This window comes from Anopheles nili, chromosome 3 (genome assembly GCF_943737925.1).
Source record: "Anopheles nili chromosome 3, idAnoNiliSN_F5_01, whole genome shotgun sequence".
In the NCBI taxonomy this organism is placed as follows: domain Eukaryota; kingdom Metazoa; phylum Arthropoda; class Insecta; order Diptera; family Culicidae; genus Anopheles; species Anopheles nili.
The window spans coordinates 8,312,529-8,324,985 of record NC_071292.1 but is presented as its reverse complement, the minus strand read 5'-3'; the positions used below and the strand labels follow the sequence as shown (position 1 = coordinate 8,324,985).

At 43.5% G+C, this 12,457-nt stretch overlaps 3 protein-coding genes across 3 annotated transcripts; 2 read left to right on the top strand and 1 right to left on the bottom strand.

Annotated features, from left to right (window-relative positions):
- Positions 1-3,827: 3,827 nt before the first annotated feature.
- LOC128723080 (syntaxin-5) lies at positions 3,828-5,629 on the bottom strand. The gene is made up of 3 exons (XM_053816786.1): positions 5,074-5,629; positions 4,714-4,994; positions 3,828-4,638 (listed from the first exon to the last, which is right to left on the bottom strand). The coding sequence occupies exons 1-3, from the start codon at positions 5,627-5,629 to the stop codon at positions 4,162-4,164; spliced, it is 1,314 nt and encodes a 437-aa protein (XP_053672761.1). The 3' UTR covers positions 3,828-4,161.
- A 419-nt stretch (positions 5,630-6,048) lies between these two features.
- Positions 6,049-7,136, top strand: LOC128725349 (transmembrane protein 147). Its single transcript, XM_053819084.1, has 3 exons — positions 6,049-6,177; positions 6,300-6,441; positions 6,520-7,136. The coding sequence occupies exons 1-3, from the start codon at positions 6,101-6,103 to the stop codon at positions 6,988-6,990; spliced, it is 690 nt and encodes a 229-aa protein (XP_053675059.1). The 5' UTR covers positions 6,049-6,100; the 3' UTR covers positions 6,991-7,136.
- A 3,000-nt stretch (positions 7,137-10,136) lies between these two features.
- LOC128722541 (uncharacterized) lies at positions 10,137-12,378 on the top strand. The gene is made up of 5 exons (XM_053816211.1): positions 10,137-10,796; positions 10,870-10,996; positions 11,064-11,172; positions 11,229-12,030; positions 12,103-12,378. The coding sequence occupies exons 1-5, from the start codon at positions 10,137-10,139 to the stop codon at positions 12,376-12,378; spliced, it is 1,974 nt and encodes a 657-aa protein (XP_053672186.1).
- The last annotated feature ends 79 nt before the right edge of the window (positions 12,379-12,457 follow it).

Here is a 12,457-nt window from a genome sequence, read left to right as displayed (position 1 = left end):
TTTAGTAAAGCTCTTTTTTCATATGGGATAAGAATCTATCAGCGCTGGCCGTTGAAATCGACCGTTATCCCGTCGGTGGTGATCGATCGTCGTAGTGCAGCTAGCTTTTTGGGAAAGGGATCGACACATTTCCCGCAGTTTATTTTTATCGCTAGAAACGGTAGAAGGAAGAAGGATAAATTATGTTTAACATTTCATTGAAAACAAACGAGCATTAGCAATAGCCAGCACAGCCAAGCAAAACCTAGACGCTCTCCTAGCCAGTGAACCACGTTTACTACAATCGTCCGTGTTTCGTTGGCCACTTATTCCGGGCGAAGGCAGCAAATGTTCGACAAACAAAATGCGGCCATACCTAATAGCAATACAGATTTTATATAAACATGAAAACACAAGCTAAAAAGGAACAACACAAATGAGAAAAATGTTCGCACGAGCAGGGGGGCAATTGGCACACGCAAACAAAATAAAAATATTAGAAAATCGCACGCCTCAATGGGTGTGTGCTACTGCAGCGTTTAGTGTAGGCAAATAAGCGTTAGAACGCGCGTGCACTGTGTTTACCGCGACGCTGCTAGCATTTTCCCAAGCCCAACAAGCGCACCTGGAACCTGCAGTCCTGCCACAAACACGCCGTTAATCCGTTTTGGTTCGATCACCGGGCACAACTATGGTTTCTAGGGTTTGATACAAATCGAAACATTACTCACGCAGCCAGCAACCAACCAGTTGAAGTCGAAGTCGAAGAACAAAATGAGCCATAAAGCTGGCGATTAGTTAAGATGTTCGATCAAAAGGAGCTTATGTTACGTTCGTCGTTTATGGGGACACCTTCTTCCTTTCGAATGCCATACTTTGTACTACTGCCGTACGGTTTTGCATAGCGAATGAGACCGCTGCCTTTTTCTGTCCACAAGAGTAAATTGCGGGATGTGAGGAAGTACGAGTTCCGGGTGGGGCTGTCCAAGAGAAGATGCGAAACTAGCAATTGCCGCCATTCGGAACTAGGGAACTCGGGTAGCTTCCGTGGTGTTTGTAGATATATCGAAACACGTATGATGATGAAAAGAGGCGACTGGGAGAAAAAACAACCAACATTACAAGCATTATAGCAACATTAACAATGCAGAAAAGGACTAAAAAGCACAACATAGAGGAAAGCAAAGCAAATAAAAAAATGGATCTAACATAGCAACTCGTACTCGAAATGTAGCATTTGAAGCGTAGTTATTAGCATGTATCTTACACTTGATGAGAGCGCGCGAATTTTGGGCAAAAATGACGAAGAAGACGCATCAGCAGCAGCAAACATATTAACAAAAAAAAACCATAGTACCGCTCTCCACAATCTCCCTGCCCCGTGAAAGGTTCACAGTTTCAGTTCCGCTCTGCTGTACCGTCGCGGCGTGCAGGCATTTTAGTTGTTCGGTGTGAAACGAAAGCAGGTTTTGAAGGAGCAAACAAGCAATAGTACCTCTTATTGGATTTACTCATTGATTTTCGACGTACGAATGCCGCGTGCATGGGGATAAAGGAGAGAATCATTATCATATTAGGCAAAAACAGCAGATACTAAAGGAACGGCAGTAACATCGTGCATGTGCATGACTAGCTAACCTAATAGCTACATTCTTCAAAACCCAAATCTACCAAGTAATAGTAACCAATAAAAAAACCGATTATGTGCAACCTTCGGGTTCGAAAGGCATGCTCCGAAGGCTTAATGAATCAGAACGTTTACGATATCGGAGTCACTTCGAATCGTATAAAAACCCGAAAAAAAACGCTGAAGTTAAAACGGCAGTGCTGCTAACTTTTCGTGAAGCGTTAATAAAAATTAAACACTAAAGGAACAAAAAAAACACACAAGAAAGCTAGAGTGAATACTCACCAATCGTTACGATAATAAATAGTTATAAAACTTTGATATGAATAAAATTCAATGCATCGCAGAATTGTAGTTTATTTTAAAAACAAGTACCAATATAAATGCAAGCCACCCGAAGGCAACGTCACACCGGCAAAGGCAAGCTGACAACGGCTACGGCCACGTGAAGAGGGATCCTTTTTTTTCAAAAAATAGAGAGAGAGAGGGAAAAGACGCATTTCGCAAACAAGACAAAATTGTACGTGCAGCCGTACGCTCTATCATACACTCGCACGCACAATAGTACGGAAAAAGCATAGACTATGCTGCACCGTTTGGAAACAAACCATTTCAAGCCACCAAGAGCGCCAATACACTATACGGACCACTGATTGTTTCGAGCTGTTGTTATTAGCCTTTCGAAGCAAAAACACGTTCCCATTCACGCGTATCCTTTAAACCGCTAGAGAACCGCTTGGTGCAGCTGAACCATAGCAACCTACGATACTAATAGTCGCACCTCACGCAGCCGTCGAAGTGCAAATATCTAGCCTGCCATGATAGCGCAATACACTATTACGCAGTTTCATACACTTCATCTCACACCGTACATCACTCCACGTGGCGTATGCATCCTAGCAAGCGGTGACGTAGCACGTGGTGGTCCTGCATAGCACGGGCGAATAAAAAAAAATATTGCGAAACGCGAGCTATAAACTTATAAAACAAAACAAAAAGAGAAACAAAATGGTAGACAAAAGCGTGGAAGTCCTGCGTGATCGGCAATCGCGAGATATGTGTACGCCTGTAAAACCGTTGAAATCTAATACAAAAATTGAAGAACAGGACGCGCGCACCCAGTGGCTTCGTCATTGTCCTGCACCATTGCGCACATGGCGACTGGAATGGGGCCGCTCTCGTGCAAACACCGCGAGACTAAACTAAATAGTCACTAAACAAAAGAAAACCCGACGGGGAAGCAAAGAAGGATCATTGTGTTTTACCTGTAATATATTGTATTTAAATGAATCATGTACTAATAATTGATAAATGATAAACGTATGAAAACAAAGGAAAAGAAAAACAACCCAACAAAGTAGAGGGAAATAGACATTTAATCTTAACAACAAACAGAAGCAACAAAAGACGAAATGTGCGGGAATACGAATGGGGGAGTTGGGTGTATTTCTGCAAGGGTTCTCCAACCGCAGCTTGGAGAAAGCGTGATGGTAAAAGAAGAAGCTCTGCAAGGGATGCAAGGGCAGGAATAAATTAAATGCCCCAAATCGTAACGCTTGAAATCGTGGTGGTAGAACGATTCTAAATGAAACATCCACGTGCGGTGGACGATCAATCCACTCATACGGCACAGAATCCTAGAAAATCCGATTGCATAGCATACAACCGCAGGCATGTTTAAGCTGGAGCAAATCCCTTGGAAGGAGCTCTGTATTCCACTCCGCCGGTGGATGTAAGCTACAAAAAGTGATCGAGTGGGCGGAAAACCTAACATGCCCTTCTGATGTATCAATTTCGCCAGAGTTGAAAAACGTAAGCGAATTCGTGGTGGAGGGCGAATACAGACGCGTAAATCGTAATAGGGGATTCATAAATTTCCCCTTGGAACAAGGAAAAACACAACAAAACGAACAAATGCCAGCACGAGAACGAAAGCTGATAATGACATTAAATTTATTAAAGTTTAAATAAATGGACTAAAATCAAACCAATCGACGTGTGTGATTGATTCTAATAGAAGCGACAAAAGGAAAGTTATCATATATCACTCTAGTATCCTTTTTTTGAATTCGTTTAGTAAGACCACGTGGTCATCATCGTTATTGAGAAACACGTGCTCATATATATCATCGAAGATAGCCCACCGAAATGTGGAAAGTTTTTGGAACTTCTAAGGCCTAAATAACAACACTAAACCGTTTAAAATTATCGTATGCATTTATTTTTGCTCCCGTGGGACAACGTATTACATGATATCCGTGTTATATACAAACAATTCATTTAATAGTACACAATCTTCCCCACCTACAGATCCTCGATGCTACCACCTGGCATTTGCTGTCGTCCGATTGGCGCTCACAAGCGGAAGGTTTAATTCGATACCGGTTGAAGCATGATTAAAACAAAAGCATAGAGATGTGACCTTTTCCTCGACTGTCACAGTGGAATCGGTTGAAAGGAAAGCTACCCCAAACATAATAAAACAACCATTAGGCAGGCTGAGACACAATACCGTACGATACGGGAGCTAGGCTCGCACTCAACACAAGCCTACTCTACGCCAGGAAGATGACGAAGAAAATGAAAAATAGTATCAGCACGCCAAAGATCTTTATCATGAGCCACCGGTTTTTGGTAACGGACTGAAAGTACTTCAGAATCTCCCCATGCGCGGCTTCCACGTTCAATTCGACGTCCTGCAGATTGCTATCGATCCTATCGACCATCTCCTCCTGTTCCTTCACCATGTGGGCGAGCTGCTGAAAGATGCCGCCCAGCTCCACGATCGTGCTCTCGATGTTTTGCATCGTTTCCGCCCGTTCCTGCACGTAGCTATCAGATTCGTCGTACAGTACCAGTTGCTGCTGCTGCTGTAACAGCGGTGATCGTTCGCTGTTTGATCCACCAGCGGCCGACGAACCACCCATGTCAATACAGACTTGATCTTGCTGTTCCTGGAGCAAAAGGCTACCTTGCGTTGAGCCTCGCATCGTCGATGGAGGCAACCCTCCGGTCATTGGACCCTGGCTGAACTGAAAGGTTAAAGCGTACAGCTTACGGTTAGTAAACGAAGCCCTGCTTAGCTGGTACGGTAGCTCAATCCATACCTGATCGCGTCGCGTTTTCTGTTGCTTCAGATTTTCCGTTCGCACTTCGAGCACTTGCTTGAAATCGGAACTCATGTTCGCCAGCTTCGCCTGTAGCGCGACCACCATATTGGAGGAATGTGAAAGCAAATGCTTGCCGTTGGTGGATCTTCGTTGCGATTTCGAGACTTCCTGCAGCCGAGCGATTTGCTGATTTAGCGAGTTAAGATCGCCTTTGATGATGTACGTCAACTCTTGAATTTCCGCTGGCCGGTCGTCGAACAGCGTTTTTTTCTTTGCCACTGAAAGAAAATAAAAAGAAAGCCTTTATGTAAAAAGAGAAAGGAGGGATGCGTTCTAGCCAACACGTGCGATACGTACGTAGAGTCAGCTTCTCCAGTTTTGTGTACGTGCTAGCGATGTTTTTGCCAATGTGCTTGGCAATCATCATGAACTCCGAGTAGCTTTGCATGTGCTTAGCCTTCCGCGGATCCTTCAGGTTGACCGCCCGTTGTATGTTCCGCCCTTGGAGCGAGCGAATCGCACTCGCGAACTCGTTCGAACGGTCGCGCGCCGTCATTGTGAATTCCGGTATTACACTCCCCTTGCCGAGCGGATCGTCGTCCTCGTCGTCGAGAATGGAGGTTTCGCCCGTCCAAATTCCTGGCCCCTGCTTGGGAGCCGTCTCCTGCCAAGCGTTACGCGGCTGCGGGTTGACCGGAGTTGGTACCACCGAGGCAAAGATGCGCTGCGATAACGACGGTAACCAGCTGGTGGCCGAACTAGGCGGTGGGTATTTGGGTTTCTCTGGGATATCTTCTACCCGTTGCTGATGACCACCGGTTGTCGTAACTGGCCCCTCGGAGCCTATGGTTATTACCGCGAATGAATCACCCGTTTCGTCAGCACCGTAACGACGTCTGGCCCTTGATTGCATCGCATAATCGCCCAACAGCAGGACCACAAATCAAAACATCCATCAAACGGTCCAGCCCACTGTTGGTTGATGAAGCACTTCTCGGATCGCGAATCAAGGAGTTCCCAAAACGGGACAAGGACACGTATTCTATCACAAACACATTGCGCGATCCGTGCTCATGTTGTAAGAACCACAGCTAGTTGGTGTTTTTTCGACACGATATGAATGAAATCAATTGTTTTTCAGTGGGTAAAAACATAAGAAAATGACGTGGAATGAAGAATTACGATTTCTATTTTACTTTTTGTCATTGACAGCTGGCAAACCCAGTGAAAAAACTGCACGTACAGCCAAAGTATGGCTCCGTTGACTGTCAATCACGACTGACAACAGTACGATTTTCTATCAATTTTCTTACAACACCGAGCCTGTGGATCGTCCTGCTCGTGATAGGACTTATTTCGGAAAGTTTAGTTTTCTTAAGTGAAAATGACTCTGTACCATTTCGGTAACTGTGCCGCGTTAGTGTACGTGCCATATTACTTCACCTACAAGTACTCCGGATTGTAAGTATCGCACCATTGACACCCTTATCCCTTTGTTTTTGTGCGAGACCCCGTGCCTCCGATACGTTCATGCTGTATTGTTTTTAATTAAATTACCATTAACACGACGTGTCGCTTAACAGGTCGGAATACGGCGCGTTCTGGAAATGTGTCCAGGCTGGTGGAATATACGTGTTTACACAGCTTTGCAAAATGCTTGTATTAGCAACGTTCTTCCCCGACACCGACACCTTCAGCGAAGGTGCCCCGTTTAATTTCATTGCCGTATGTATCCGCTTTAGACTGAAATGAAATTATCCACCAGTATTTAGCTAATAAGCGTACATCCTACTCCTCCCACAGGAATTCCTACGATGCAGCGTCGATCTTGTTGACTTTCTGGGTCTCGCCTTTGTGTTGTCGAGAATTCCCGGCAAAGGTCACAGCAAACTCATCACAGCCGGTTTGGGGTGGGCTACAGCAGAAGTGATTTTGTCTCGTGGACTAATGCTCTGGGTAGGCGCTAGAGGGGCTGAATTTTCTTGGATCTACACTCAAAAATGCTTGGAATCGAACGTGTTGTTAATACAACACCTCTCTACTGCAACACTACTGTGGCTGTTCTCCAGGCACGATCTGGATAAGAAGTTCGCCCCGGTGGTAGTGTTGCTGCTAGTGGCCACTTCGTACCGTGGCGTTTGGCTTGAAGGTGCTCTGCATGCCATATCAGCCGGCCCATGGCTGGGGCTAGCCTTGAAAGCACTCATCACCAGCTGCATGGGAGTCGCCACGCTACACATCTACTCGGGGCTCGCCCAGCAGATAGGATTGTAGAGCTTTCACGTTTTAGTTTATCACCCATTTCTCAGTAGTCATGCACCCCCAACAATTTGTTATTCTATTGCAGCATTTTGCAGATAGTTTATTTAATTGAATTAAAATAAAATCCTACTAATCCTTTAAATCGAACAATTCATAAACTAAATTTATATGATACACGTATGATAGGATGATACAGCTATGTTTTCTAGTATGCCTGTATACTAGTTGAGAAATTATCTTCATTATTGTGTAATATATTTTTTAAGCGCATATACACTTGTATACTAATTAATGAGTAACGCATATGGAACATATGCTTTTCAGCGTTATGTCCAATTTGAACCCTTCTGCAAACTGCACAGATTTCCGTTTTCATCTTTCTCTAAACGTATGATATTTTTTGCTGCAAGTACTGAAGAAAAGTGTTAAATTTTTTTTAAGAAAATTGTTATAATTTCTAAACTGCCATTGACTTACTTAAGAGCTTAGCAAATACCGACGCCGCTATTAGCCGCGATTGGTTCTCGAGTAGGATTCGAATTTCTTTGATAGGAATGGAATCGTTGGATCCTGTTGTCCACATCGAACGCAACAAGTTCGTCATAGCTTTCGTGGTCACAGATCCTTCAGGTTGGTTGTCAGCATTATCTGTTGGTCCTAACGCGGTAAATACCACTTGGTGTTGTCCAGCAACGTTTGTGCTGTGCATAGCATCGATAGATGCTGGCACGATATTTTGTGCTTCGTAATGGTTTAGCCTTATTGCGCAAGAAGTTACGTTATCGGTGGCTGTTTTACAAATTTTTTTCACGTTAAATAATGCATCAAAATCCATTGAAACATGTTTCCTCTTTTTTAAACACTTCAAACTTTGTTTGCGAGGAAAGTTAACACGTGAGAAGCGCAATGGCTCGGCAAACATCTTCTTCAAATTGTGCTCCTTGTTGCAAAGCGCCAGCTCTTCCCGTATTGAATTCTAATTTGACAATAAATTGGTATATTTAGATAACAAATTAGTGGATAGTGAATAGGTTCAAAATTAAATTAACAAAAAAATGCATACGGGGTTTTTTGCGAGGTTATTGTTACGGCTTATCCATCGTTTATGGCATTCAAAATTAAATATGATACGATGATCAATGATTAGCCGTCTTTTTTTTAACGTATTTTTTCCGTCTTGCCTAATATTCATTCTTTCAGAACTGCTTGGGTAATTTTCTTCGTGTGCTGATTGTACAGATCTATCGTTCTCATTCACTTCGCGAATAGACATAGACTCATTACTAGAACGTAAATAATTCATCTATAACTTTGTTGTTATCTGATAATCCTACTGTTCAGGTACTTACTATTCAGTAGACACATTATTTTCTTGATCGGTTTGCATAATTGTCTCAACCGCCAGACGAGGCAATTCTTCTTCAAGAGCTGCATCGTTGTATCTAAAAAAGAAGGCATTTACTGGTACAATTATGCTGAAACATATTCGAACCAGTTAAAAAAGCTATGGGGTCCTTACGGGCAGTTGGCAACATTGGCCATTTCGTCAACTGTTCCAACCGTCATATCAATGTTCATGTCCTGCATGTTAGGCAACTCGTGGTCCATTTGAATATCGTTGTCCGAATCACTTGACTTAAAAAAATTGAGCATCCCTTCGGATGGTGCACCTCCGAAATCATCATTTGCTAATAAGTCGCGATCCTCGTAGGTCGTTGTTTGGACTTCACGCAGAGTGATATCTTCCAAATTTTGTACTGTGGTTTGATTCTGTTTCAGGCATTCGATTATTTCGTTTTCGGAAAGAGGTTTAATCAAGTAATCAAGCTCCATATTCAAGATAGTATCTAATTCTCTGCTCTCTTCCAGTTCAATCTTCCTTACACTGAAAAAAATTTAATTTATCATTAGTTTTAGGGTATTGGATAACAGTATGAAAGATTGATTTGTTATAATTACATATTTTGCTTTCTATAACTCACGGCGAGATTGACTTCAGGTTTATTTATGACCAGTAATGATCCTGAAATTGAACACTTGTTTAATTAACAGCCACGGACACAAAATACTTTAACATTGTTGCACATACGATGAATGGTTTGCAGAGTCAGCAGATATATTTCGGTTATGCCTCGTGCAATCTTCGACGTTACGGCAAGAGGCAAACCTCGGCTTACCACCAGGTGATGCACGAATTTACTAAAATTAAGTTCAATTAAAGTCAAATACACCTAACGTTCATTTCCATATCCCATCCATCCCTACCTCAGCTCAATTAGTTTCACATCACTTTCGTTTTTTTCAGTTAGTCTTCTATACTGCTTCAAATCCGTTCCCGCAGTCCATACATACGAAAAAAGTTTGTTATCGTTCCACAGCGCTAATTTGTTTGAGAATTTAGATTTTGGAGGCATTTTGACGAATATTTTACAAAAACAAAACTTTACTAGTGTATTATCGTACTGTTACTATGTAATTTTTATCAAAAATTTCACCGTGTCACAAGGATTGAGTACCTAAAATCTAATTACCAACTCAATATTAACGGCAGATGAACAATGAATACCAGCGTGAAACATTATAAAAATTAAACTACGATTTAAGCCGCCGTTGCCAATAGCAACCGTACGCAATACAGCTACTAGATTGAACTTCATGGCCTGCTTAGCTTTTGTCTTTCGCACATTGTGGGGGATGCGGAAAAGACACTAACACGTTTTTTGTTATTTTATATTTATTTTTAATTCGTTGTATTTTAGGTCGTATACCAACGTTCGGTTTGGATAGCCGAGTCAAGTTCTTTCTTAAATGTTGGCTACAGAAATGACGATGAGTAGGGAACTACCTACAGTATGAACTTTACTGTCGATAGCATAGATCAGAAAAAAAACGATAGTTACATAAGAAGCATGTAATGATAGTTGCATGAAAAGATAGTTATTTATTGCACATTATTATTTGATGCTACAAACAATTCTCCTTAAAACACTTATCATCAGTCAATAATCAATCAATCCAATACGATGATCGGTTTTGAGTTTTGAATTCTGTTTGCACAGCTTTATGTAACCGTTCGTGTTATGCAACACTTCAGAACGGCAGCATATAAATGCACGAACCGCAACGGAAAAATTTAAATATGATTGGGTGCTTCCGTGATGGAAGCCGTAATAAATTCGTTGCAATTCAGTGCCGCACTGCAACTGTTTCTCAACACACTGGTAGTAACGCACCTTTCCGAGCACTACAGTGTCTGCGTTGCACGTAGTGTTCACGATGATATACGTCTCGGATTTCCTCGACCCGTTGTTAGTTTGCTGGAGGACAATTTCAAATTAGCGCCTGATAGCGACGAACCACTGCGCCATTTCGTAGCGGCAATTGATGCCGGATGCGAGGGTTTCGTAATAACGAACGACATGCTTTTCCCGTTTCTGGACATCTTTCGATCAGCCCACGAGGAGGCATCCTTTCGGGCTCGTAACAGACGCATCATTGCCATTACACAGCTTGATGATTCCCAAAGGAAGCGTTTGATACAGCACGATATCATGGAAGCTATCCCCAACATGCTGATGGTGGTTCCAAACGCAACGGCCCGCACCATTGAGGTGTACACCACCAAGCTATCGGGAGCAGAACCTCGAGGAATAACGACCGAGCTAATACGTCTGGAACGCATCAATCTCGAGACATTACCGGTAGATTCTCTACCAGCATCTTTGGTGAATTTTCCGAATCAGCTAAGCAACATGCAGGGACGAAGGGTTCGTCTGTCTACCTTACCCTATCCACCGTGTACCGTAGTTTATGAAGTGGTATGGCTAACAAGAGCCGCTTGCCAGCGATAAACGTGGTACGTATATACATTGCTTTATTCATTCCTACCAGCCATTGGGACAAGGAAATGCACGCAGCACGACGCCGGCCAATTACTCGCTCCAGGTGGACGGCACTGAAATACTGATGGTCCTGGAGCTGTGTCATCGCATCAACTGTTCGGTAGAAATTGAGCTTGGTAGGTAGATTATACCGAACATACGACGTTAAGGTACAATGTACTCACGTTAAACCGGCATGTCTAGTGGCCAACTCAGAATGGGGCCAGGTGTATCCCAATGGCTCCTCGGACGGATTGATCGGGTCACTGATAAATCGGCGATCGGATGTATCTGTAGCAGCAATTTATCGTTGGTAGGAAAGATTTATGGGACAGAAGCATACACCTAATCAGTTTCCTATCCACGCAGGTACGTCTGGTATAAGTACATGACGATGTCCGTGTACACCGGCAGATCCGGAACCTCATGTCTTGTTCCACGTCCTCTACCGAAGCCGTTCTGGCAGACACCATTCCTGTCGTTTCCTCCCAGTCTTTGGTTGACCGTTTCCGTATCATTTTGCTTTGGAGCTACGGCCGTGTACCTCACCGAGCGTGCTCAGGAGGAACTCCGTCCAGCGACTAGAACCACCCATCGGTACCAAGTCATCGATGCCATTTTCTTCATGGCTAGCCTGTACGTAGAGCAGTCAGTTCCCTTGCCGAAAAGCCTGATGGCGGGGTCGGTACTGGTTTCGTTTCTGCTCTTCGGAGGGTTTATGGTCGGCAATAGTTACGCGGGATCACTCGCGTACGTGATGACGATACCACGGTACCAGAAATCTATCGACACACGTGCCGATTTGGCCGCGAGCGGTATCAAGTGGTCCGGTCGGTCCATCATCTGGATTAATTCGTTCGTAATGACGACACAACCAGAGCTAGTCACGATACGGGATAACTTCTTAGTGCGCGACAGTGCGACCATGGAACGGTACATAAAATCTCACCTCAACATGGGTTATGCTAGCGAGCGGCTAATGTACGGGAGCTATCCGGTTGAGCCGTTTATCGATCTCAACGCCTCCCGGTTTCTGCAACCACTCAAGGAGGATCTAATGTGGGAACAGACCATAACTGCGTGTTCTAAAACCTGGCCACTGATGGAATTGTACGATGATTTACTGTTGCGCGTGCACCAGAGCGGTATTTTGCGGTACTGGGAGATAATCGTACGTATCAATCACCGGTGGCAGTTTATAATAGACAAATTTGCTAAAAGTTTTTGGTCTTCTCTGGAATAGAGCGTAATTCGGAATATGAACTTACAAATTCAACGAAATCTAGCTGATGCTCGCCTTTTGCAACAAGCCGAAAACGAGCCAGTTAAGCTCACTATAGCGCACTTTCTGGGTGTGTTCTTCATTCTGTTTGGGGGATTAGCTTTCGCCACGCTGTCGTTCATCGGTGAGGTACTAAAACATCGTACGCAGGCATCCTGGACATCTAGCCGAATGAAGCCTATCCTGAGGAATCGAATGGATCCTAACATCCGCAACAATAGCGTGTGGATTGATTAGAAGCACTATTACCCGGAACAACCATAAATAAATTGCTACCTTAAGCTGTGCTATTTCTTTCGATACTCATTAAACAATA